This window comes from Falco naumanni, chromosome 7, assembly GCF_017639655.2.
Source record: "Falco naumanni isolate bFalNau1 chromosome 7, bFalNau1.pat, whole genome shotgun sequence".
NCBI lineage: Eukaryota > Metazoa > Chordata > Aves > Falconiformes > Falconidae > Falco > Falco naumanni.
This window is the reverse complement of record NC_054060.1, coordinates 59,892,437-59,919,434: the sequence shown is the minus strand read 5'-3', so window position 1 is coordinate 59,919,434 and position 26,998 is coordinate 59,892,437. Positions and strand designations below refer to the sequence as shown.

The following is a 26,998-nucleotide window of genomic DNA, read 5'->3' as shown; positions in this document are numbered from 1 at the left end:
GTGAAATTTTGTGTCTTACCCAGACCAAGTACTGCTATGTACAATTTAGGTTTGCTCAACTCTTGGCCAATGCAAAATGATCTGTAGTTCTATTCTGCCAGGAAGAACCACCGCAAGGTGATGGGAGTAGGTAATATGAAGGAAAAAGAAAAAGAAAGAAAGAAAAAACCCAGAAAAATCAACCCAACTATATTTATAGTGGTCATTTTTCCTGTCCTACTCCAGCTGAGAGGTATGATGGACCCCTTCATTAGAAACTGAATAGCAAAGAATATACTGCAGAATAAACACAGTTAATTTGCTTTTATATAGCAGTTTTACAGAGCCAATGTTTCAGTAATATTATTCATCTACTAAAAGATATAACTTAGCCTCTGTTTATCAGGCAAGCTAGCCTTGCTCACCAGTATTTCAGCTGAATTTTAAAAGAGAAACAAAACACTGAAAGAATTTACCTCCACTAAAACTTGGACAGGGATGCTTATCTTTAAAGTACACAGAATTTTATTATGATCATTGAACTGGTGCATTACCTGCAGCATTTACTGCCCAGAACTCATTGCTTCCCACAAGCGAACAGTAAGGATCAGTAATGTGGGCACATACATTTAGCACTAGATTTGGAGCCATGAAGCAAATGAATGTAGCTAATCAAGTCGCCTATCTCATGATTGTTTTTACCATTCACATCCAGCTGAGTTTACAGAGTAGCAGCAAGCAAGGGGTATAACAAAAGCATTTCGCAAAGGCAATTTGAAAATGTAATTGGTTTAAGTCATTGTCAAAGCCAACAGGGGCACAAGTTTGTAAGACAACCGGTAACAGGGCACAAATACTACTTGTATGAAAACTACTGTGTGTTTAACTACATGGAAATTAATGTGTAGTGGCAGGCTAACAACACAGTGAGTACCATATCATTACAAGATTATAGCCTTCTGAACCACAAGGCAAGAATACAGGTTGTATGCTAATTAGTTTTGGATCTACTAAAGGTAATTACATGGTAATCTCCACGTAGTTACACGGTGTTTAATAGGAAACCCTATTAACTAATCATATAATTAAAGAGTAATTGCATGATACTCCTGCCCTGTGACATCCATGGTGGCCAGATAAATTAAAACTGATGGAATTTCACGGCGTAGCCTGTTCCTGCTATCAGGCTTTAGGGCAATACCATGCCTCTCAAGACACTGAAGTAGACAGAAAAATGTACCCAAAGTCAGGGCGCTTACCGCTCTCTCAAAACACAGAAAATAGCACCTCATGCCCAGAACCACTGTGCATTCCCACAAAATTGCTAGGAAGAGAATCTCACCATGTGCTTTGGGATTGCCCTCTCTTGATTTTCCTCTTTCCTTTTTTTCCCGCTTTTCTCTAAAATTTGCTTCTGTAGCCTCTCGCAGCCCTCCAGTCCTTTCTGCCAGCATGTTTAAGGCAGTACTCAGTCGCCTGTCGCTCTTTCACCTTCACTTGCTCAGAATTTTTTTCCCTTTTCTTCCTTTTCCAAAGGTTTCAGTAATTTTGTTACTTTTTTATTGTGAAAACTTGGTCAACTCTTTTCCTTCCTCCTCTGCTTTCTTTTCCTAGGGACTTTCTTTGTCCCCTGTCCTTTCTGCGGAGGACGCTGCCATGCAATTAATAAATAAAGTTACTGAAACTCTCCCCTCAGACTTTCCAAACCCAGGACGGCAGCCAGCGAGGCTCCCCCATTTTCCTTCCACCAGCCAGGCATCCTTTCTGCCTGTCCTCAGCAGAAGCTGCTCGCTGTTGTCACACTCTTTTCTCCCCACTGATATCTGGACAACCTTTCTAATGATCCCGAACAGGTCACACCACTGACCACAGCAGAAGTTGCACAGCACAGCCAACTGGAAAGAGGAGGAAGAGCAATGCAGGTCAGCACATATTCAAAATTCAATTTCAAAATATCTCTCGCATGAACTGCTGATGTTGCAAAAATTGTTTCATTCCACAGTGCACTGAAAAACTGGAATTTCCCAAAAAACAGCATTAAAAATCCACTACATCAAAACATTTCAGTCTTGATTTCATCTTTTTTTTTTTTTTTTTTTTCATTCTGCACTTCGTTTTGTGCCAGGTAAAATCAGGGTTATATAACAGTACAATCTAGAGCAAAACGCAATTAAAAAAATAATTCAATGCCCCCTGCACAACTCAGTTTCAATGAAAAAGTAGTTTTCAAAAGAAAAAGGTTATGTCCAAAAGTTGTCCATCATATGTAATACTAAAACCTCATTTTGAGGCTTCCCTAGCCTGTTGGGGATGCAGAAATCTCCACTCAAAAATGTGAAAGCAAGTGAAATGTCAGACTAATAAACTGCTAAGATCACAACGTGCAATCATATATGATACCATGGACTGCGAAAGGACTATGCACTCTGCTTAGTTTTAAAATACCGAGTCCCATTCACTGACCTGCTGAGCCCCACAGGAAGGAAAGTAATGCCCATCACCACCACCACGCTCCTCTTTTTTATTTCTTTTTTTTTTTTCTTTTTGACAGACCTCATCTTGCCTGATCACCAGCACCAGCAGTGGGTACTGTTCCACCCTCAGCAAGTGAGGAACAAAATACAGACAGGTACAAATACTGAAGAGAAAGAAAGCTCCTGCAAGCTTCACCATGGTAGAGCCCCACATAAAGGTAAGCAAAGCTATGGGTCAGTGCAATGCTATAGGAACACCTATATGGAGAAAGAGAGAGAGAGCTCTAATAATACTGTCCATAAAACCAGAAAGGACAAAAAGGAGCAAAAGTGATGATCCACGGGACGATTCAACACAACCAATGCCATGTTCTCACCTTTCACTTTATTTTTTCATATCTGCTCACTCTGCTTTTTACAAAGATCCAGAGCTGGATTTACCCAACAGTAACCAAGGACCCTGGGGAGTCTGCTGTTACCCTTGGACTGCCCACCGCAGCCTGAAGAGCAAGCTGTGCTGCGAGGGAAGAGAGCCCAGATAAATGCCTAGAAAATACATTTATTTGGTCTCTCTTGTATGCTGAGCTTCTCTACACCTTGGGAGATACAGCTGCTTCTGTCCTCCCACCTGGGGAGCTTCGAAGGAACATGACAGACTGGATCCAGTCCCTTGTGCCAGTGAACAAGTGATGCTAGGAAGTACCATTCCTTTCGGTAAAGCTGGCCCACAACTTCTAATTGTGTAGCTCCTAGAAGGGATAATGCAATACCTGTCAAGTTTAAAGGTAAAGGTAACATTCTTTGTTAGACCAACTCATAGAGTTGGAAAGGCTGGACAAGTTTTGGGGTTTGTTCAGTTCTACAGTATGTTGAGTTTATACTGAAGTTTCCATTTCCAACCCAAAGGCAGACTTGTAGGGTTGAGGGCTTCATCAGTTCTTTCCAGTTCTCCCAGCTGGTCTCCTAAAAGATACTCTCTCCACCTGCAAACTTTACACTGCTTACACCGGTGGTCCATCACAACCGCAACACAGTACCTCAAGCGGCAGCAGCCTCACTCACAGCGCACTGCTGTTACTTACAGCTTGAGATAGCTGCGCACCCAGGTTGGTCCCTGACCAGGCTGAATGAAACTCCTGGGTTACACCCCACCGTGACTTACGGGTCACAGGGGTAGGGGGCTGTAGTTTGTGACAGGGTGTTGTACTCACAGCATCGCACTGTTAGCGTGCCAAACGGCACCATCTGCCCTAACTAAAGAATTAGCGGTTTTCTTCATTTCTTTTTCATCTTACCTCACCTGTATTTCAGTACTATGGCTCCCAGTACAATCCTCTGACATACAGGTTCAGAGGCCACTGTAAAGCTAAAGGGAAGGGGGGAAAGGGGCTGACTCAAGGCCTTCATGGCCATTTCTACCTCGGCACTGGAAGGGACGGGAGGTGGTGTACAAGCCACATGGAGTACTCCCAAGTCTCAGGGCAGGTTTTCCTTCCTGGATCTCTGAGCACCTAACGGTGGTTCAGAAAGAAGAAAACAGAAGCCCGTACATGTCAGGAGAGTTCCCTGAAAGGACCTGGCATCCAGGTTAGTTGCGCTGAGTCAAATGTCTGGACAACTAAGTAAAGCTAAACAGCAAACGCCAGTAGCTTACAGTATTACTTCTATTTAGAGATAAGAAAGACTTATTAATTAACAGCAGCGATTACTAGAGTGAAAGAGGCTATGAACATCTCTTTTTTTCACTATAAAAGTCTGTATAAGAGTCTGCATGCTGTGCTGATATTGACACTTTTCAGAAATGCAATTCCATTTTATTAGCATACAGAACTAAGCTTCCAAAGTGGATTCTAGTTTATTAAAGGACACCGCAGTGAAGAGATGATTCTCTCCATCCCTGCTTCTCTTTCCACCACCATCGGGAGCATCACGACCCAGTCTCACCACACGCACTGCAGCCCAAAATCGTTACAGCCATGCCTTCCTCCTCCTCACGCCGCGCGGCTCCGGGGCCGCGGGGCTGTCTGAGAGCACGGCAGGCCCGCCAGCCCAGGTGCAACCGCTGAGGGAAGCAGCACCGCTCCTCACAGGCACGGAGCAAGCAGTTCTCTGAGCTCCCAACACAACTTTTAACCCACTGAGCTGATCGGGATTACCAATATCCATTACCACACCATTTATTAGTTACAAATTCTCCAGAAACCCTGGGGATGCTGCCACTGTGGGATACCCAGGGGTTGGTGGTATGCAACAGGTATGGTGAAAAACAGATGCACCAGAGCCTAACGGAAATGGAAGCCAGCCGGACATTCGAAAAACTGGTGCTCTCCTGGTCTGTGTGAAGAGTCAGCCACCCTGGGCTCTCGGGGTGGAAGGGACACCTGACATACGTATGAACAATACAGGAACCCAACGGTGAGCTCTAAGAGCTGTCCTTTTCCACAAGCAGCAATTTTGGGTCATACCTCTAAATTTATATAGAAAACACACTGACTCACTTGGCAACTGTGATCAAGACGTTTTACTTGGCCGGAAACATCAACCTTTACGTGTTTAGTAGACATCAGTTATTAAGGCTCATGCTGTGAATATGCTTCCTGGCGTGTCCTTCTTTTCATCTCTCCCTCTGTCCTGGATGGGAATATCTCACCTCTTTGCCCTTCACCACACACAAAGGCTGTTGTTACTGAGGAGCTCTTTGTGCTGGCACTCTTTCATCAGACCAAGGAAGAAGAAAGCGAAAGGAAGTACAAGTAGGAGAGCATTACGCATGAAGAAAAACCCTGAACAAAAAGTCAGAAAAATGAAATTCATATGGATCAGTCACCCCATCGCCTCTCAGGTTGCTCTGCACACTTGATGCAATGCCTGAATCTGAGGACGTTAGGAGCACTGTCGTGATGAAAGATTCTAAGAGAAGGTAAAAAGCTCAGAAAAATGTATTAATATATAATCAAATTTATTTGTTTTAAATTTTAAAAATTTACAAGCCCAGCAGCAGCAGGGCAGAGGACTGGGGAAACAAAGGCAGGGAGTCTGTTCATAAATATTTTCAATTTAAAAAAAAATTAATTACATGGGCAAAAAAGAAAAAAGGTAGCCGTCGAAGCTGTGTGTGAGCCGTGTAAAGTAACTCCTGAGTCTCAGGGTAGGTTTCACTACCTGGATCTTTGAACACCTGACGCCAGTCTAACAAGAAGCGGAACTTGGACTAAGAGATGCTAGAGGCACGGGAAGATCGCGGCACTGCCAACTGGAGGAACAGAAGGGATAAGAAGGTAGGAAGGAGGGGAGGACAGAAACTAGGGAGAGGGAAGGGAAATGGAAATTAACATGTGAAGCCTTGGTTTCATTCAGTTACCACTTACTGATGAAACACTATTTGCCAGAAAGTTCCCAACCAGCTGACCTGGTGTACAGCTTATTTCAGTCTCAGTGTTGTATGTAGTGATCCACTCGGTACAAAAGAGCAGAAGTGAGGGCAGTTAGGTTACTGGAGTCCTCACCAGCCATTTCGTTCACGTGTCAGCAGGAACTCAGACGCAGCGCTGAGAACCACCACCCACCCAGCACCCTGCCGCTGCCTGGCACCCCTGCAGCACCCACGCCTGCCAGGGCACGTTCGGGCCTCCTGAGAAAGTAAATACACAGCTGGCAGCAAGGGGTGGTATGCCAGGAGGGCAATTTTCTGTGTTTGCCTGATGTCAGAGGGGAGGAGGATGTCTGCATCCATCAAAGTCCCTCATTTTTTCACTCTGGTCCATCTAATTTAGGAGACAGGTGAGCTCCTTTGATGAGTCATTCTGCCTGCGATCTTCATTCATTTAATATTTATAGTTCGCCACATCGCAGCCACTGCCTGTTTGCTGCCACAGGATTTCCTCTGTCATTGATTAGCCCTATTTACAACTTCATCCACCCAATGCCCACAGCAGCTGCATTAAAACAGGGCTACAGAAAGCTAATCCTGTCAGTATCTAAGCAATAATTTAACAGTAACGGGGTTTTGCTCTGTTATCTCCCCAACCTGCAATTTTGCCAACTTCCACAATTTCATAAAATACTCCCAATTTTTTTTCCCCTTACACTGCAGCTCTGGGAATTTATTATGTTGACTTCCATTAAGACAAATTAGTAAGGTTCTAGTCTCCACAGCTGCAGAAATCCGCAAATACAGTCTCAAATAGAATCTCCAAGACCATAAGCAAATAAAATATTTTTTTGTTGTTGGTTGGTTGGATGGTTAGCTGGCTGGGGGTTTTTTGTTCTTCCTAAGCAGATCATGGGTTTTATGCAGCCTGATTGTTTGCAAATTCAGTTTTGGCAGTACTGAACTTGGGATCACTCCGAGTCAATATTAGCTCTTGATTTGCTGTTCTCACCTTCAATTTTGTTTCCCTAGAACTGGAGGTCATATCAAGAAATAGAAAACACATGTTTTAAAACATTAACTTTTTTAAAGACCTTATACTAACTTTATTTTAGCCACTCTGACCTCTTTCTACCCTGGAAATAAAGCCAGACAATTCAGATGACTGAATTCTCCCTTTATAGCATCAGCTGGTGCCACCTGAAGTCTGTGAGGGCGGTTTGAAAGCTGTCACAGGAGAGGAACCTTTTGGTGTCTGAAGTCATCTGATTTCAAGTTGGATAAAACAGTGTTTTGCACTTCCCTCTCATTTCTCATTTCATGCTTAGCTTTAATCGCCCCAACTTGTGCAAATACACCAAGCACTCACATGGTCAGCTCCTTCATCAATCACTCAGATCTCTGTTTCGCTAACGCTCCCTCTGCAATGCTGTTTGAAGCAGTAGGTCAGAGAAGAGACTCCAGGATTTGAAATTTCCCATTAATTCACACTGTGCAGAAAAATCAATACTCGGCAAATGTTCAGATGCCCTGACAGGCCACATACAGACTGTGTCAGCTTGATAATTATAATTTCTTTAGTAGGTATGCCATGCATATAAGGAAGTATATCACGAATAAAAGCATACTGGAAACAGAGAGGTTATCACTACCTCATCAAAGCTCCAAGCCACAAGGAAGCAACCTTGAAACATCAAGGCAAGTGGTAAAACATAAGCTCCAAGTACAAGTTGGTATGGAAAAAGAAAACAAAAAAATCGTAACAGCCATCAGAATAATCTGGATGACTGGACTGTTTCAGGCTAAGGCCATCATTCTAGTGCAAAATCATAACTCAAAACTGGGTACTGGTTTTGCTTCTTTAAATTATTCACAGGCAATGGTGACCTTCCAGGGCTGGGTTCCCTGTCCAGCATTTCACCTTCTCATTGTATTGAAAACATGTTTTCCTTGACCTTTGCAAAGTTTCCCCTTCTGTGCACTACCTGGTATCTAGATAGAAAATACAGGTATCTACAGCAGATACAAAGAGGAAAAAAAACAAACTCCAAACTATTTTCTCACTTCTCAAAAAAAACCCAAAACCAAACAAAAACTCTCAAACATAAATTCTTAAAGCTTTTAACAAAAAATAATAATTTATTGAACAGCATGTGCTTATTAATAGATTACAAGGCGCCCAGATGTAGAAGTCACTTTCAATGTGGTGTTGAAGGTGTTTATGCTAATGAGCATAAACAGAAGCATTTTTAGATGTTTGTTTGCATGGGGAAAATACTAGAATGAGGTCATGCCAAGCAACTTTGAAATAGAAGTGATGGGTAAGTTACCTATTGTTCTTCAAGAATAAATGGCAGTATTTGTTCATACACGCTCAAGATGACCTTTCCTCTTTCCAAGTGATTTCCACTCACCATCTTCCAAAATAATTGCTTGGCAGCCCCCTATTCTATAAAAACACACTTCCATCCTTACATGAGCCATCTCTATCAATGCAAGTAATTCCATTTTAACAGAAAAAGTATTTTAACTGTTCTGTGAAAGCAATATTAAATCACAAACTTTTTTCTTCCTTGAATACCTCTGGTATATCAGAAGGAGTAACTGAGCATTCAACCCAACAGGAGGTCACCATCGTAATGGTGGTGAGGAGAAAAGAACGGTGCCCCTGCCTACAGGAACAGGAAAACTGAATTCTTCAAAAGTGTTGAGATTTGGCCTTCATTTGGTTATTTTAGCCTAACAGCTGAAGAACGTATCTTTTATCTTACAGCTCTTCTGGAAGTACATTTTGTTCCTCAAAACAAACTCAGGGTTACCAAAGAGAAGCGTGAGGGACAGCAGGAACTTCCACCGCATGCGGGCACAACCAGTGACACCAGCAATGCCCAGGTGCTGGCATTTAGCACGGATGCTTACAGTCAGGTCTACACGCAAAGTAAATGCAAAAGCATACAGGGTTTAGGTGGAGTATTATTAGGCACAATACACTAGTAAGCGTACCAAGTAATGTGTCCTTACATAAAAGGCAGCACAAATGCCTCGTTGTTGTACGTATGCTGAAATTACAGGCACAGAGGAATCTGGACTGAAAAAGCTTCCAAATAGTTTTGGTAGCACGGTTTGCATCCCTTCCTAGAGACAGGCTTAAATCTCTTCGCAGGCATTCGGTTAGTTCAGACCTGTTTGTTCCCTGGAGCAGGGATTCTTTTGTATGCCAAATCGGAGTACGTGGGTATTTTCTGTAGAAATACACTTTCTAGGGATACAGGAATCAAGTATTCAGGATACAAATTTCCATTCCTTTTGTGCACTTTTTGAACATTACAAAATGGGGCTAAAGCCCAATTGTCTTCCTCCTGGTGACAGCTACCTAATCCAAGCTGTGATCTGTGCCGTCTCCTGGCATTTCATTTTAGCAATGTAACAGAGTGGATTCCTCAGATGACACATCTACCAAGGCAGAAGTTTCTTTGCCTCTGCTGTTAACATTTGTGACAAATCTGTTTGTATTGTACATCTTGGGAGAAGACTCCAGGGGCATCTGATCAAGCCATCTCAAAACTGGACAAAAAGAACAGAGGCTGCAAGGCAGATCTCTTATTTGCTACGTGTTGTGGTATTTCACCTAGCCACACCAACTGGGCTTTAACAAGGGGGAGGAGGATTGCTCCCTTTTCTTTTTTGAAATCTCAGTATTAGTATAAGCCGGGTCAAAATAATGTTTTAAAGCTAAATTGCAGCATATCCTGAAATACAAATTGCAAGCTTTTAGAAGAGAACATTAGAAAAGTATAGTCACAATCTATCAGTTGGCTTTAGAAGCAATTATATGTGGTATATATCCTATCATTATATACTTGGAAAAATATCTGAAGCAATTGCACACCTATTTATTTCTGTCATAGCATTGCAAATTCACGCACATAGTAGGATCTGCAGAAATAATTTTAACAAGGGCCTGGTACACAATATGTTCAATTTGGAATAAAAATCTTTACAAAGGAAGTTGCAATTCATTCCAGTTTGAAAATCAAAGCCTTAATATTACCAATTCTGTTTTGAAAATGTAAAGAAAAAAGTATATGTATTTTAGAAGAATAAATAAACGTTTTGAAAAAAGCTTCTTTTAACGTACTGTATAGGTGGGCATTAAGTGTGAAATTATCAAGAAATATAAGTTTCTTGGTATCTGTCATGAAGATAAAGCCAAGAAAAAAGTGTATATTCTTGTAAAGAACTAAACTAACAGAATCTGCCTCAAATGACTACACTGCATGGGTTGGTGCATCCTGAAAGTCTTCCCCCAAATGTTGCTGCCAGCTCCAAAGCCTCATGCTACTTAGAACTTACACCTAAGACCTCGCTCAGTGTTCTCTGTTGAAAAACTAAGTGATTCAAAGAAAGCAGAAAAAGGTAAGAACCAGGGAGGTTTGGGTTTGGTTGTTTGTTGTTGGGTTTTTTTTTAATAATGAAAGGCAAAAGAAAAGTCAATTAAAAGAAAGTCACTGACTTCTGAAAGAGAGGGGTTTTTAATGCAAATAAGCATTCAAATTTCTTGCACCTTCTCTGCAAATGCGGTTTACATGTCTTGTGTGGTCAGTTAGTTCAGCACATTTCTAACAAATACAATCTGATTTTTTAATCCTATACCTATCAAAGATAATTGGGTAATCATAAGATAAACAGCTACGTGTTGTTTCAGCCTTCGTAAAAACCTTGTCAATGGAGCAGAAGAACTAGGCAGTGGCAGTCATCCTACCACAAAATTGTTTATGCAAAGCTGCTGAAGAGTTTAGCGCCGTGATTTTACTCCGACATTAAAAGAGTGACTCTATGTGACACAACAGCTCCAAAAAAAAAAAAAAAAAAAAAAAAAAAAGTCATTTGTACGCTGCTTGCAACACAGAATGAACCTTAGGGGTAGAAAACCTGCCTCCAAGCCACTTACTTTCTCTTAGGTTAGTACAGGCTGTTATTTCATCCCTGAATGGAACAGCAAGGTTAAAGTTGTGAAAGGAAACCTGCCCTTGTTTTGGGAAGTTACAGCAGGAAGGGTGATTCTCACAGTCATTTGAGAAAACAACATGAAGTTTCTCTTTGGAAGAGAGGACCTAGGGCAAATTTCTAAACTAGAGAATGATTGCACTAGTGGCACGTGTGAAAGCTTCCCCATACAACCACAACTCTACTCTGCGCTCCCTCTTCTTCACCTCCTAGTGAAAACCACACTTCTACGGGACATTTTTCTTTAAACAAAACCTGCAGTCAGCTTGCAGACACACACAGGCTCATGTTTATCTCTGTATTTCCACATAATCCCAGTACTCGCCTCCCCATGAAGAGTTTCATCCATTGTTGAAAACCATCCCTGCCTTCTCCTTGGGTGTGTGTGGCACCTGAGCAGGTCACACCTGACACACATCTCTCACCAATCCCAAGGAACAGGCAGACAGTGCTGGGCAGAGTATAAAAGGGATCTGTAATGCCTGGCTTTGATTTACAACTTACAGAGAATTAAAGGGTGAAATCCATTAGGAAGCAGCAGGGATGGGCTGTGCCCTCATCATGGGCTCTAGAAGATGAGCCTTGCTCAGCTTGTCACCGAGCCACAGGGCTGGTAGCCCATTCCCACAGCCTACCCTGTCTGCCAGGGGGTCACTTCTCTGGGAAGGTTTCCTGTATCAAGAAACATTAGGAAAAACCCCTCTGTTTTATAGCCCTCACAGTGAATTAGGGGCGGTGATTTTAGCTTTTACAGAGGGAGTTAGTGTTTTGAGCCCCTGTAATGCAAAGAAGGGGGTTGATCCAGGGTGTACGTTACAAACACCAACGCTTACACCATGTTTTGCAGCCCATGCGAGTGTCCCTGTAGCAGGACTCAGAATCGCCGCACCGGAGTGCAAGGAGCTGGCGTGCTGCGGGGGGCCCAGAGCAGAGCAGCACTACTCCACACCTGCCTGGCATGAAGCTGGGCAAGTCACCAGCACTGTGCAACGAAGCACCAGCATCGGTACCGCAGCAAATAGCACTGTTGGGCTGAAACCTGGATCGGTTTGCAGAACAGGTGTCCCCCAGGAAGAGATGCTAGTCTGCAGATGACTGCTAACTGCGAGGAATACACTTAAACTGCATCAAGCCCTCTGAAAGCAGTGTGATTTTCTGCTGTTGTCAGATCACTTGACATCGCTTACACCAAAACAACAGCTGAAGAAAACATAGTGACAAATACTGGTAATGAGCAGTTAATACAAGCTTCGGGATGAATTAGCTCTGACAGTATTTCTGCTCTTGTGGAATCACTGCTTCATAGAAGTATCATCCAACGTAGCTTGTTAAAAGAGCACGAATACTCAAAACTCCCTTAGGGGAAGCAAGGCTTGAAGTCAGCCAGGCAGAGGTTTCCTGGGAGAGACGATGAATCAGTGCAACTTCTGCAACGCATGCCTCCCTCGTGCATAAGCACAGCTGCGCGCCTCAGGCTGCAGGTCAGTCAATGACTTTGGGATCACCTGCCAAAATGACAGTCTCTAATGTCCTGTGGGACAAAACCCCTGGAGGTCAGCATTCAGCAGTTTCAAGGGTTGAATCAAATTGTTTGTGTACAGTAATGCCAATAAATTTATCTTAATCAAAATGCAACAATCCTCTTGAAGAGTAAGGTGCTCATTGCTAGGAAACTTCACTGCTGCCAGGCTTGTCAAGCTGTTAACCAGCCTCCTACAGACAGACAGCCATCCGGTTCTCCACAACACATCACAACAGCGAAATGAATTCTTTTTTCGCAACTAAGGATTAGAAGTCATAATACGTGCAGAGACATCACTGCCCTTAGAGCTTGGGTTTGAGGTGCAGGCAACTTTTTACCTTCTCTACGCTATAACATAACCCACAAATCATTATCTTTGCATTTTATGTCAACCACTTCTTTATCATGGATGCCAGGCTCTATTATTTTATGTCTTAGTAGCACTAAGCTAGATAGCAGAGGTTGTAGAAAATATGCATTTCATATGTCCCATCGGAAACTATAAAACCGTAGTAGCAAAAACAGTTTTCTGAGCTTTGTTTCTCAGTTGAACGTATTAAACACTGCTACAGTCTGAAAAAAAGTTCTTTTTAAAATCATGAATAACACACTATCAAAAGAACCTGAAGAACAATAAAAGCCATAGTTAAAAACGTCTTCACATGTTCTCTAGATATTGCTTGACAAGCACATATTAGAATAGTAAAGGTTTTTTTGAAAACATACAATTACTTAAACAGAAACCAATCGCTTGTACTCCTTCTCCTGTTTTTTCAGTTAAGCTCCCATCATAATCGAGACAGGCACTGCAATGCATGAAGGCACAATGAAGTATTTTCGTAACATATACAGGGCAAAAATAATTATCTATTTTACAAAGCGATGCAGTAGTAGTATTACTGAAGTCATCAGTGGCTAGCAAATCAACAGGCAACCAAAGACGATGCAAAAAAAACGAAGAGGGGAGAGGAGCCCGGGCTGGGGGCGGGCTGCGGGCAGGGCTGGGGACCCCGCGGGGACCCCCGGGGAGCAGCCTGGGCCTGAGGGGCTGCGCCCCGCGGGGGGACCCACGCTGGGGCAGGGTGTGAGGAGCTGCAGCCGTGGGAAGGACCCATGTTGGAGAAGTTCATGGAGAACTGTCTCCTGTGCGAGGGACCCCACGCTGGGGCAGGGCAGAGTGTGAGGAGCCCCCTGAGGGGGAAGGAGCAGCAGAGACAGTGTCTGATGAACTGACCACAACTCCCCTTCCCCACATCCCTGCACTGCTGGAGGGGAGGAGGGAGAGAAACGGGGAGAGAAGTTGAGCTCAGGAAGAAGGGAGGGGTGGGGGGAAGGTGTTTTAATATTTGGGTTTATTTCTTGTTACTCTACTCTGATTGTGATTGAGTAATAATTAAATTAATTTCCCCAGCTTGAGTCTGTTTTGCCTGTGTTCTCCCTCTCGTTATCTCAACCCACAAGTTATTTCATTATATTTTCTCCCCCCTGCCCAGCTGAGGAGGGGAGCAACAGAGCGGCTTTGGTGGGCACCTGGTGTCCAGCCAGGTCACCCACCACAAACAGCAGAGAGGCTCCAGCTTTCCTCCAAGTTTCCCTCCTTACTAGCTTCATGTTCAAACATAGCATGGAAGGCTATTTCCTCACATCATTTCATTGACCCTCAATGACCTCTGTGTCCCAACACGCCCACATAAGTTCTTCATGGCCAAGAGGAAAGGAGACTGCTCTGCCACCACCTCCATGGCCCACACAGAGCATTTCCCAAAGTGGTGGAGCTACAAGGGTGAGGTACCATTGCTAGAGGGTCATTCTCAGTGCAGGATTGTACCTTGTGAATGATAATGCTTTAGAATTACAGAGCCACACATTGCCTACAAACAACACAGCATTACCCAAATGGACAGTAAATCAAAGCAATGATCGCAGCCCCGAGCAACTGCCAGGTGCAGCCAGATGCAATTTAAGAGCATGTTTCCTAAGTATTACACCCAGCAACTGCCCTTTTACAACCAGAGCACCAGCTACTACCAAACAGTGACTGGTGCCAGCCCCAGCAGGGATATAGCACAGACTGATAAGAAGCACGGATACCTTACAGAGTAAACAGATCCCTGTTTCCCTGGGGAGAGCAAGCACCAATACCTTACAGAGTAAACAGATCGCTGTTTTCCCGGGGAGAGCAGATCACAATGTGACGAATAAACACTTTGGTGAGTCACTTCCTGCACTCGGGACATGCGAACATACAGTCCAAAGGTTCCACGCTGGCATCGGTGCGACCTCTCTCAATAGCAAATCACAGAAAGAGTTTGGAGTTCCCCTAGGAGGTGAGAACTCCCGTGGCACTGAATTCTGCTGGCTCCGGCATCAGCGCGTGCACATGCTGCATCAGGAACCTGGGTTCAGCAGACAGGTTCTCATGATCCCTTAACGCTGACAATTAACGTATACGCTTCTCAAATGTCCTTCACCTGTTATCTGCCACAGCTTGTTATTGTTCCCACACCAATGAAGATAAGGCTAAAGGCATTCATATACAAAAAACTCAGAGCTTCATGTTGCCTGTTTGTTCATATTCTCAAGATACGATTTAGCACCTAGTTAATAGAGTTCCAATGTGACTATCCAAAATTATGTCCAATTGGTATCTTATGGTGACTGTAGTTCCTGAAAATTAAATGGAAAATAAAGAACAACCCCATCATTCACCATCTGATTTTGAAGAATATTATATAATCCCGCTTTAAAGCGTGGAACTCCCTCTAGGAGCCCCTACATATAAATCTTTGTATCTTTGTCTGACCAACTGACAGTAGTAAAGTGCTGGAAAAGGATACATGAAACACTTTGTATAGGGGAAAAAAAAATTTAACAAAATCACTGCAATAGGATGAAACCAGGTTACTGCACGTTAAGCTCTGGTACAGCAATTCAGTAAAGTATTCAAAATGCTTCCTTGGTTGTTTGTATCACCCAAGTGTCAGGAAAAGTACTTCCCAGTGAGTATGTATCTTGCTACTGTATTCAACTTCCACTCCTGAGGTAAGGACAGCTAAAATGCTGGTAACTTCAATGAAGAACCACCCTGCGATGGCACGTTATCCGATGTGCAACAGACTGACCAGGAACCAATTTGTCCTGTTTCTGAAGTAACATTCTGTGGCACCTACTTTCAACTATTCCCTTGTAAATGTATTTTTCAACAGCTTCCCTAACATGCAGAAATTGTGTCATAAACAAGGGCTCCTGACGATCTGCCAAGATCTGATGATTCTGTCCTGCCACCTCGCTGAAGCACCAGAATCAACATGTCCCCAGGGTGCCAGGCACCCCAGGTCACATATTGCCTGACTGTACGTTTCTGGCAGAAGTGGGACAGACACATTCACAATTTTATTTCTGACAGTATAAATGTTTTACTTCCTTTCATAAGCCAGTCGCATTTACAAACCATTAAGACATCCCCTGCTTTTCCCTGACCCGTCTGCCTTCACTAAAAACATAATTCTGCTTGTATTTTTGCTGTGCCAAACAAATTCCTATTGCTTCCCGGCATGAGGTCATTCCAGGCAAATACTGGTACGTCACCTCCCTTCCCTCCTGTCACTTGCTGCTGCGGATTCACATACAGGATTCTGTACACAGGCACTGATGGTGAATAACGCTTGTCTGAGCCATATCCTTTGTGAAATTGGGAGACCTTTCCAGCCAGCGGAACGCAATCCATTCCAACAGCGAACGGACCGCCCAAATGTCTTTCTTATTACTACTTTCTTAAAAACCATACATAAAAAGTGTAAAAATGGGACTATTTTAAATTACTCTAGTGTGTACTGTTTCCAATGTTCATGAGCTACAAGCTCTTAATAATTAAAAGGCGTTTTATCAACAGTTTCATTTTGTATTAGTGAGGATATATTTCCCATCAGGGTAACAAAACCAACAGCGTTCACTGAGACAGCGACTACAAATTCCTATGTTAACCCAACAGGGAAGAAGGCATTCAGCATCAAACAGCCCTGTCATTTCTTTCTCTAGAGGAATAACTTTCCAGATGCATTACCAATAGTCAAGGAAAATTGCTTTACAAAAAGAGTTTTATTTATATTGTGGAGAAATTAAGCCAAAAGTGAAGTAGCAGTGTGTGTTAATAAGAAATGCATTTGTAAAACACGCATTTATAAAAAAGTGCAAACAAGCCACAAATTCACAGGCTTTCTAAAAGCTTAGGATATTAAGGCACCACAAAAGAGATGCCAGCAGTGCTGGCACTCACAAATAAATGTGGGTTTATTAGACCAAGTTTTCAAAGCCTAGATGCTTACGAGGCACATTTTCCCAGCCTTTTAACGCTTGTTCTAAAAAGTAACTCCAACATAGCCATTGGGTCCTATTATCCTGCAGGAGGAAGCAGGGAGTGTGAACCCAAACCCTCCTGACTCCATCTGAAATGTAATTAATTAGAGGCCTCAAGGTATCACAGACAAAATCCCGTTTATATGGAGATTCCTCCTCTAAAAAAAGAGACATGTAGATTCAGCAGATAAAACCCCCTAAAACTCCCCCTGGCCTCTCTGACCAGCCTGCAGACAGATCTCATGCCACCCTCAAAATGCTCCCTGTAGAGCAGGGAAGTGTTCAGGCTCCTGAACTTTTGTTCATTTTAACGGTTTCCCTTGATGAAATGTAAAAATATTTGCAACATTTACACACTGGACAAACACTCCAAAATTAAATCTACAGAACAGGGGTTTGGCTTAATAAGATGGCTTCTCACCCTGTTTATTTCTCCCAAATAGGCAGCTAAACTGTGCTTTAAAAATAAATTATAGTATTTTCTAATCCGGGGGGTGGAGGGGAAATCCCTGGAAGTAAAAAGTACCCATAAGTACCATTAGAAAATCATTATTAAATAATCTAACACTTTTCAGAAAAAGCAACCAGAAGTTTGTATTCTTAAAACAGACCTTGTTCAGTAACAGGAAGCTCACATGGGGGAGGCAAATGTGGGGAGTCTCCTGCCTTTCTCTCACAGAAAAGAGAAAAACTCTGGACCGCAGGAAATAACACAAGTTTTAAAAAATCCCAGTGGTATGAGTGAAAACACTTCAAATAAATCTGTAAGCCCTCAAAGCAATGTTGAAGGACAACAGATGTTCTTCCCCACCACTAGCTTGTTCGAAGACTCATGTACTCCCTAGGAGAAGTCATTTATTTGCATTGATTAAAGTGGGTTTCAGATACAGAGTCATACAAACAGAGAAACAGAGAGGAAGAGGTGCGTAAGGAATGACAAGCAGTGCCTGTCCTCTTGCTGGAAAAAAATAAAAGATAATGCAAAAGATAATGGAAAAATACACACTTTTGAATATACCTTTTTTTTAGACTTTTTGAATATACTTTTTCTTTAGACTTAATATATTTGTAATGTAAAACAGAGTGTGCAAAAAAAAAAGATAAATCTTAAATTTATGCTGAAAACTACCTTTGGAATGATTTTATTCTTTTGCTGTGTTTTTTGTGGCTGATATACTGCTGCCTTGGCTGATATGCTGCCAAAATAAAATATAATTATCATTATAACTCCTGCCATTGTAAGTCAATTCTGAAATTAAATCAGCAATTCAGATGGATCCGATTGTCAGGCGTCCTCCTTAAGCAGGAGCCTTCCCCCCTAACCATCTCTGCTAGGAAGCATTCCTGTGAAGGAAAACTGATGACGGCACTATAGGTCCAGATGTGGCCAGGAGAAACTAAAACGACAAGTGGGCGTCAAAACCCAAAAGCAGAACCACAGAGCCTTTTCTCAAGACAGGAAGCAGCTACAATGCCAGGCATCAGCCTAAGAATTGATCGTTTTATTCAGAGACTTCTTAGGTAAAATTCATCAGTAAGACTGGAAGCAAGGATCAAAGTCCAGCCCAAGCCAACAGGCTAAAAATCAATTAGATATCATCAAGACTCTGTTCCTTATTTCTTCCTCAAGCCATGCAGCTTGATCAGAAGTAGTGATGAATACTCCTTGATGGTCCTTAGCAAAGACTAAGCCAGGTGGCAGAGGACCTCTCCTAAATTTAGGAGCTATGGATTTGAATCTTCTCAGCCAAGGGCAGGCATAGAACAAGCTTTTTGCACCTTGAGCAAGTCCTGCAAACCCTGTAGAGAAGGAATCATGGAGATCCTATCCCCACCAGTGATACCTAGGACAACAAGTAGTGCCTGTGACTTGGGTACGGACCTTAAGTGCCAGTCTCTGAGTTGGTGATGCTCTGACAGAAGCTTTGCACATCTGGGCTAAGTACTGAAATCCCCTTTTTATTGTTGCATAGCATCTTTGGTGCCTTAGCCTTTGCAAATGAGCTCTGTAGCCGGCAGAGCCTCCTGCAGCTCTTTAATCTTTCACCTAAGCAACAGACAAGTTTTCCTTTCTTGTCGCTCTCCTGCTGTTATTCTCCAACATACATTCTTGCACCTGCAACCCCAATATTGTTATGGCAGGGTCTCTGGGAACCTGGAGACATTCCCACAGGCATAAGATTCACCCCTTCTTTACAGACTTTTTCCCCCCACTTGACTGCAGCCTTTGGTTCATTAGGGGCCCCACTAATAGCCTGAACAAAGTTTACCAACAAACCAGTACACAGCACCTGCCTCAGGTCAAAGCCTGCTCCAACCACCATGAACTGCATCACAAGCAGGAAAAACCCAACAGGGAGTTCAAGTAGGTCCAGGTGAAAACCATATAGTTACCAAGGAAAAGACATTATGGGGGATTTACCTCCTGCATTGGATCTAAGCGAGTCTAACAAATCTGAAGGAAGTTCAGAATTAGAGGTTTTTAGTTAATATACTGAAGATGACCTGCTGCTGCCATTTTTTGTCTGCGTTAACGTGATTTCATCACCATGATCACCAATCAGAGCAAAAATGGGTTGCAGTTTTAAACTCAAACTGAATCAGTAGAAGAAAATGAACAATTTGCGAACTACTTTCATAACTTCAAATAACAATTAAAATGTTTTTTGTTGTTGTGAGAAATTTTAACATGTGAACGATTGCACAAACAGCAGCCTTGAAGGCTAAACAGTTCACAATGGCCTAAACATAGCACTAAATTTTTTACAGCAAAAGAGTTCACTGACACAAATTCTGTACCCTCTTTCAGGTTCACTTTCATCAAACCCAAAACTTCTAAAAGCCGGGAAACGCACTGTGTTAAGACGGAGCCCATACGCTCCTCACCCCAGAAAGCACAGCAATTATCTGCGAAGACAAGAACTGTGGTCACTACACAAAGGGCCACGTTGTGAAAGTGAAAATAACTGACAGTGATGCAAGGCGATCTTGGGAATTTTGCTCTTAATCGACGCAGGAGGGGACCTGGGACTGATATTCGCCTCTGTTCCCACTCCTGCCTGCTCGGACCTGTGCCTCCCCAGCTTTCCTCTTTCTTTCTCTTCCTCTGTGGGATTTTACAGTGTGTTAACTGCAGCTTACAGTGCTGCACACTCCAACAATTCTGTGCTGGTAACCCACGACAACGATAATTTTGCAGTAAGTCTCCATTGCTCCGGAGCAAAGACCATCTACCCATGCAGCTCAGGAAAACCATGTCCTATTGTTGGGATTAGCATTTTTAGGGGGAAAACCCCCACGTACTAGTACACTAGGAAATATCACAGAGATTAAAGTAAAATATTGAGAGTTGAAAAAAGCAAACACCACTGTGTATCAAGTCAGTAATCTATATTTATAAACGATGGTTAAATGCCACTCTCCTGCTCAACCTCCGACTGCTTCAACCACCAAGACTCCCAATCCAATAACGTGTATCAGTGATTTTATGAAATATGACTTCAAATCTAGCATGTTGACTAGAATTCATTAATATGTATTTAACAGTGTACAGCATAGTACAAAAATATGAGTATGTGTTTCTATACCATTAAGCAGCATTAACATTGTGTCAATGCCCTTCATTGCCTTTGCAGGAGAAGGGCTGGGAAACACTTTTTCAGTCACGAGAATGAGGAAAGTAAAGCGAGTACGTTCTCATTTTAAGTTTGGTTTACCATTGCTATCCTTTAAATGCAGAAATGTCCTACCTACTCTGTACATTTATTTTTTTATCTAAAAAAAAAAAAATGCCTGACAACTTTAAATTAATAAATCAGGTTTCACCTACTACACTGTGCAATCCTTCCACAAAAATATGAATTAAATATGAATTTTCAGGTTGGCTTAGAAACTGTATTTCATCATTATAACCAGTTTCTTGATAAAGGCATTCAAAATAGTTCTGCAGGTGAAAAATTCAACAGAGCAAAACCACAGTACTTAATTAAAAGGAGAAAAATGTAAAAAGGAGTAAAAATACAAGGACATTTGAAAGCCAATTTCATCCCTCAACTAACCCAAGAAATAATGAGAAAGAAAGGGAAAACAAACAACCATGTATCTGTATACTGATTATTCACCCAGTCTCAACACGAACTGGGTGTCAGAGACTTAAACTTTTTAACAGAACAAAAAAAAAAACCCACCCAAACCACAGTACAAAAAGTATCAAGTCTTTTGCTAAAGAAAGCCAGAAATCCCAGGTTTTCCACTGAAATTTGTGATTGTACTATGCCAAAACACCCACAGGATTACTTACAGACATACATATCAACAATTACAATATGTAAAGCAGAAGTGAACAAATAATATGTGTAAGAATAATACTCAATTACAAAACACGGTTATCAATAAAATATGAAAGGGCAGAACACTAAGCCAGTTTTAGTTTTTGTAAAATATATTAGACGACTGAAAGGAAGTGAATATTTGTGTCAATTCTACAGGCCTGGGATAATACGCTACCGAAAAAGCCAAACACTGCTATCTCATGGGGGAGGGTGCTGGTAAGGAGGTTCGAAGACTGACCTGAAGAAAAACAAAAAATTCAACACTTTTTGGTTTATATAATCTACATGTTTACAAAATCACCCAGGCTTGAAATTCAGCCCATAATTTCTGTCTAGCTTTCCCATGTAAATTCTGCATACATATACTTAAATATTCTTAATGTAAATGTATACCAAATTTTTATGTTGTATCACTTCAATAAGAAAAAACAACTACATTCAAAATTATGAATAATTATTTGGACTACAGGGAAGATCTTGGACCCACAGAGGTCAACAGCAGAACTCCCTAGTATGAGCAAATTACCAGTACGGTATGGTTAAGGTGTATGTTTAAGATACCCACACTTGATTTACTTGTGTAAATGAAAAAGCCTAAATGTCAACTCAAACACCTAATTGTAAAGGTAAACTCATTCCCTGAAGGCATATTCTTCCACTTCCACACACCAACACAAAAACAAAGACTGCAAAAATATAAGGCCATAAAAAACCACACCAGAAGGTCACACAGTTTGAAGACCAAATTTTGCTTTACTTCAAAAATATATCTTTATATTAAAATTCCAAGTTGCTATATTGCAATAGGAGTACGTAATCATAAATTTAATTTATCTTGATCATTTGCATCCCCCAGCAAACTGAGCTCAGGCACAACATCTGGTTTTCAGTGAAGACCCTGGTTACCTAGTCTTCTGTCTGGGTCCATTATAATGCAAAGCAGCCAAGGAATCAGCCTCACAGTCATGCAATCCGTTCTCCACTAAACCGTGAATTGCTTCGTGATCGAACATTATCCAATAAATAATGAATGAATCTGCTCATGATCCATCACAAGAAGTCTTCAGAGTATATGTGGAATTTTTTAAATTTTCTTCTAAGATGAACACACAAAAGTATTGCAGTTACGTAACTGAATTTGATTCTTAAAATGTTGCAGAACTTAAGGTCAGCTTGCTAGTTAACCAAGTGAAAAGCTGAATGAAAAGTGACACAAATCAAGAGTATTGTAAATGTCATTTTTTTAAAGCAAGACTTATACCTTGGCATCTCTCTCATCATTCTGCTTGTCTGGAGTGGCTGGTTTTCATTCCTGACCTTAAAACAGGGCACATGTGAAAAAACACACTTCACCCCTTCTTGCTTGATGACATTACAACCCAGCAGTTAAATATTGTCTATCACCTTTTGCATACTTCAATCCATTTGGACATGGCCAAACAATGATTTGAAAAACAGTGACTACAACAATCTTAATTTAACCTCTAACAAATTAACTCCTAAAAAAGTTCTTAGAACTAAAATATGGCATCGACAAAATTAGGTAGCAGGACTCTTCTGCATTGGTTGCACCAAAAGATCACTTTTTTCGTAAGTTTCAGAGATAAACACTTCAAGCAGGAGGTACTGGCAGTCGTCTTACTATTTCCATAGCTATCTTTAGATAGGCTTTAGCCTGTAAAAACAGAAACATATATTTAGCACCTTCATTTTCTATAAAAAGGAGTATTTTACATCTCATTAGGTATCTGTTCTTTCACACACCTCAAAAGAAATATTAAAACATTCCAATAAATGGGTTCATTTAGACAGTTTTGCGTTCAGGAAAAATGATGCATTAACACATAAAGTACAAGCATTATTTAAAAACTGGGGCTGAGGGTGGTGTAAAATTTAACTTCCGTATTATTCTGAGAATGGAACTTGTCTGAACAATTTGTCTTTAACAGCAAAACAGAATCAATATTCTTCTGGAGGAGAAGTGTTGAGAAGGAAGGAGACACTTTAGTCCCACAGGTACTATTAATTATAAACTTCTCTCGCCCTGAAGACTGAGATGCACCATGCACAGGACTGAGATTAAGAATCAGAAAAAATACCGACATTCAAAAAAGCATTTTTTTGAGATAATTAATTCATGATGCACTAGACTACACTACAGAATTTCCTATACACACATCAGAAATTGAAGTATTTTGAAAAAACGACATCTTTCCAAAACACCGAAGTGGGTATTGGAAAGAAGTAAATCCACAGCACTAGAACCCATACAGCAAAATCTCCCGCACACCAACCTGCGGCATCTGGTCAGATAGGCCGGAGGGCAAAAGAGCACAGAACTGTAAGACTATCAGGAGTGACCCAAATAAGCATACTACTTTTAACATCTCTAAAAACATCACACAGCTAGGATCATGATCAGTCTAACATCAAGTATTCATAAATTTAATGTCAAGTGACATGTATAAAAATCACTGCCTGAAGTCCAACACAGAACAAACCATAACATGAAGTAATTACTGTACTTGACTCAAAAACTTGTAGCCAAAGTGGAACATGCCTTTTCGGAAGTTCTCCAATCTCGATATAAAGATTTTCAACTAAAAGAGTGCCTTTGTGTCTGTATACATACATATCTTGTACGTCGTTCCAGACGTTGATTTCTTCCACTGTTAAAGATTTACACCTTCTCTGTAATCTGAACTTGTCCTTTGTCAATTTCGAGCTGGTGTCTCATGTTGTATTTGTCTAGTACAACAGAAAACTCTCCTGCTATTCAGCTTGCTCCTACTCCGTTAAGATTGTAAGCAAGCTACTTCTTCATCTTCCCCAGCAAGCTGCACATGGGCCCCACACTGACAACCTTCCCTGGTTTACTACAAGAAATCACCACGATATTCCCTACCGCACTGATCTCTCCTGCCTCCTGCAGCACTTAGAAGCCTCTAACCTTGAGTTGGACCTTGTATCCCCGATGTGCCTTTAAAATAGCAAACAAACCGACCAGTGCCTGAGGCCAGAGCTTGAGGGGCAGGAAGAGACAGTCTGTCTCTCACCTGGGCCACTAGCTCCAACTGTCACTGGTCTGAACCGGGTGGCAGCCTTTTGCAGGGCCAGGCACCCCTAACATGCCTCTTCTCTTCTAGGGTTTGCTCCTGCCTGTACGGTTCTGTTCTCTGGCACTCCTAGCCCCAGCACCTCACAGTCTCAGTGCTCACAAGACCTTAAAACTAAAGTCATGTAATTTTCTGAGTTTTTAACAAACACAGACACCAAGCTAGAATGTGTTTCAATGAATCAATTAACAAACTACATGGAAAGTCTAACCCCTTGTAGATACTGCCCAGGCAGGCTGTTCCTGCTCCGGAGTTGAGCAAATTGTACACAGAATTATAAATACACCATAGAAATTGTTCCTGCAGGTGCAAAAAGTTAATGTAGGACAGTGGTTTTTTACATAGTTAAGATAGGAGATGTTCTGTACATAAATCAAGGTATCAGCAGCGATGGATCATCCATACGCTGCAGTAGTCATATTGGACCATGGACTACCTCCACTGTTAAAACTGAGCTAAACTGAGCTAAAACTGAGCAGTTCAGGAAAACTCATTTCATCCAGCCAAAGACACCAGTGGCAAGAGTCCCTGGAACACTGACTTCCAAAACCATCCAGACAGCAACCAGATATCCTGCTTGGGAGACTGGATGACTTGTGTGTCACCCTACGTCAAGATCCCAATACACTAGTTTTTTTCCCCATCGAAACACTGCTAATGAGTATCTGGGCGACAATTCCACAATGCACACTGACTCTCATTTGCCAGGTAGCTGATCTGTCACTTTAACAGGAGGTTCCTGGTTCAACTCTTTGTAGCCAGCACACTGGTATTACCTAGCCCTAGCGTTATCAGCAACTGGTCATACTTGCTAAGCACCCTGGGGTTTTGTGTTTTCCTAGACCACTACTTTATATGCTGAACAGACCAGTATCTCCTGCATGTCCTTACAGAACTCTACCAGTAACTGGTCCTTGACAAAATCAACTCTTTCAAGCCTTAGTTTCCTATTTTTGAAAAAATAATTCAGCTGTGAGCGAGGACCTGTCTATCAATCAACATATGTGACAGGTCTAAACGGAATCTCAGGGACTGTCAACACGCCTTTCATTACGTAAACACAATCCCACACGTACTGAACGCCGCCTTCTACTTAGATCTTTTCAGTGTGGCATCTTCAGACAGCACAGCTCAGTTCACTGGTTTACCCCATCACTGCTCATCAAAAGATGAGCTGCAACTGAAAATGGAGAGGGTTTTATTTATTTCTTTTTTGGGTGGAAAGACAGAGGAGAAAATGTAAAGGATGACTTCTTACTCATCACTCAGAACAGTTTTCATTTTAATAGGACAAAAGTGAACTTTACAGATCAGTTTTTCCCTTTACGGTTTGGAAGCTGTAAAGGAATGGTTTATAGGCTGTCTTTCTGAAAGCATTTTTTTGCAGATGGACAGCTTCCTATTTAACAGTAATACATCAGTTAGCTGGAAGCCAAACAGTCTCCCTGCTTTGAGAGGATGAAGGAGAAGCGCACAGGAAGACAGAATGCCCTAAAAAACACAACAGAGTTGTTCAATACAAACGCTGCCCAGATGGGGTCAGAGAGCAGCACTGGGGAGGGCAGAAGCAGAAGTGTAAGGTGATGATGTCCAGAGTCAGAAGAGCTGGATAATAGCCACATGAGAGACTGTTCACCTCTGAAACAACGATACAAACACTGCCAGAAGAGCGCAGCATTCTTTAAATCACAAACCTCCCCAGGACTGAAAGGGCACTGTAGATGAGGTGACTAATGACAGCATAGATCATGGAGTAGGAAATGGAGAACTTGTAATGAAGTTCATCAGCAAAAGGACTGCAACGTCCTACTTAGTCTAAACAATCAGAACATCCTGATTCATTACTCTTTGGGATAATAGACATGGGGTAGTTTTAAACCACAAGCATTTTTATTAGTTCACCTAATTAAGCCCTATGGTAATCCTAGAGAAACGTGAGCCTTTCAGTTACGGCATTTCTTTGCCCCTAAAAATCTCACCCATGAGGGACGTATGCATCACTGCTAAGATTACTGCCAACTGACCGTACAGCTCGCAGCTGCCTGCCCTGCTCTCATGGACTGGCGCAACCTGCTAGTTTGCCTTTCACTGAAGTACAGATCTCAGCCTGCAAACAGCTCGCTATAGTGGCTTACGGTGTCCAGGGTAATGGCCACACAAATACAGAATACAATTTACCCATCAGGAAAGTCAAAATAGTAGTAGCTGATACCACATTTGCCTTCACCCCAACCACTGTACACACACATCATCAGCAACTCCGAAAAAGCATACCGATCCCATCACTTACTTGCAGGCCAAGTACACCACAGAGTGCAAATCCCGGTACTGACATGGTTTCTAACTTGTATTTGTGATTAAAAGACTCCAAAACTATTAAGATATTTTATCCAGCCCAGCAATCCAAGGGAGAATCTATGCAAGTCCTGACTGTCTGGAATATTGAATGCTGTGGATGCTACCATACCTACAAAGAAGGATAAGGTATTTAAATCTGCTTAACTGAACTTAGGGGTTTATACTTTACTCATTGCTAAAGGAAACTATCAACCATGAGCAACTAATCAAATAGTGACTACAACAAGGACAAATACTAGACTCGGCTACCATCTGCATGAAAATGATGACAGGTGATGGCTTTTGCTCTTATTAACACTCCTCTTTGCTCAACCACAGTCCATTTTCCAGTTCAATCAGATATTTTAAAATAGCTTTAGCTTCCATGGGAATTCCTTGTTTGACATGATTCCAGCCTTCAGTGCATGACTGAAGCTGCCCTTTGGTGTCTCTATTTTACTGTGGTTAACTCAGAAGGCACTAGAAGCATGATGACAAACATAGCT

The 26,998-nt window shown here is 41.9% G+C and overlaps 1 protein-coding gene across 5 annotated transcripts in view; it reads right to left on the bottom strand.

Moving 5' to 3' along the window:
* The window catches only part of NUBPL (nucleotide binding protein like), a 158,663-nt gene that overhangs the window by 51,107 nt on the left and 80,558 nt on the right, over nucleotides 1-26,998 (bottom strand). For 2 of the 5 annotated variants that reach the window (XM_040600336.1, XM_040600340.1), the window contains one exon: nucleotides 21,773-22,714. The exons of 2 other annotated variants lie outside the window; for them this stretch is intronic. In XM_040600336.1, coding sequence (XP_040456270.1) covers nucleotides 22,652-22,714 — 63 coding nt within the window. In that variant the 3' untranslated portion in view covers nucleotides 21,773-22,651. Of the gene's footprint in view, nucleotides 1-13,825; nucleotides 15,020-21,772; nucleotides 22,715-26,998 lie in introns of those variants that run through there. One more of the 5 variants, XM_040600338.1, reaches the window with a different exon arrangement.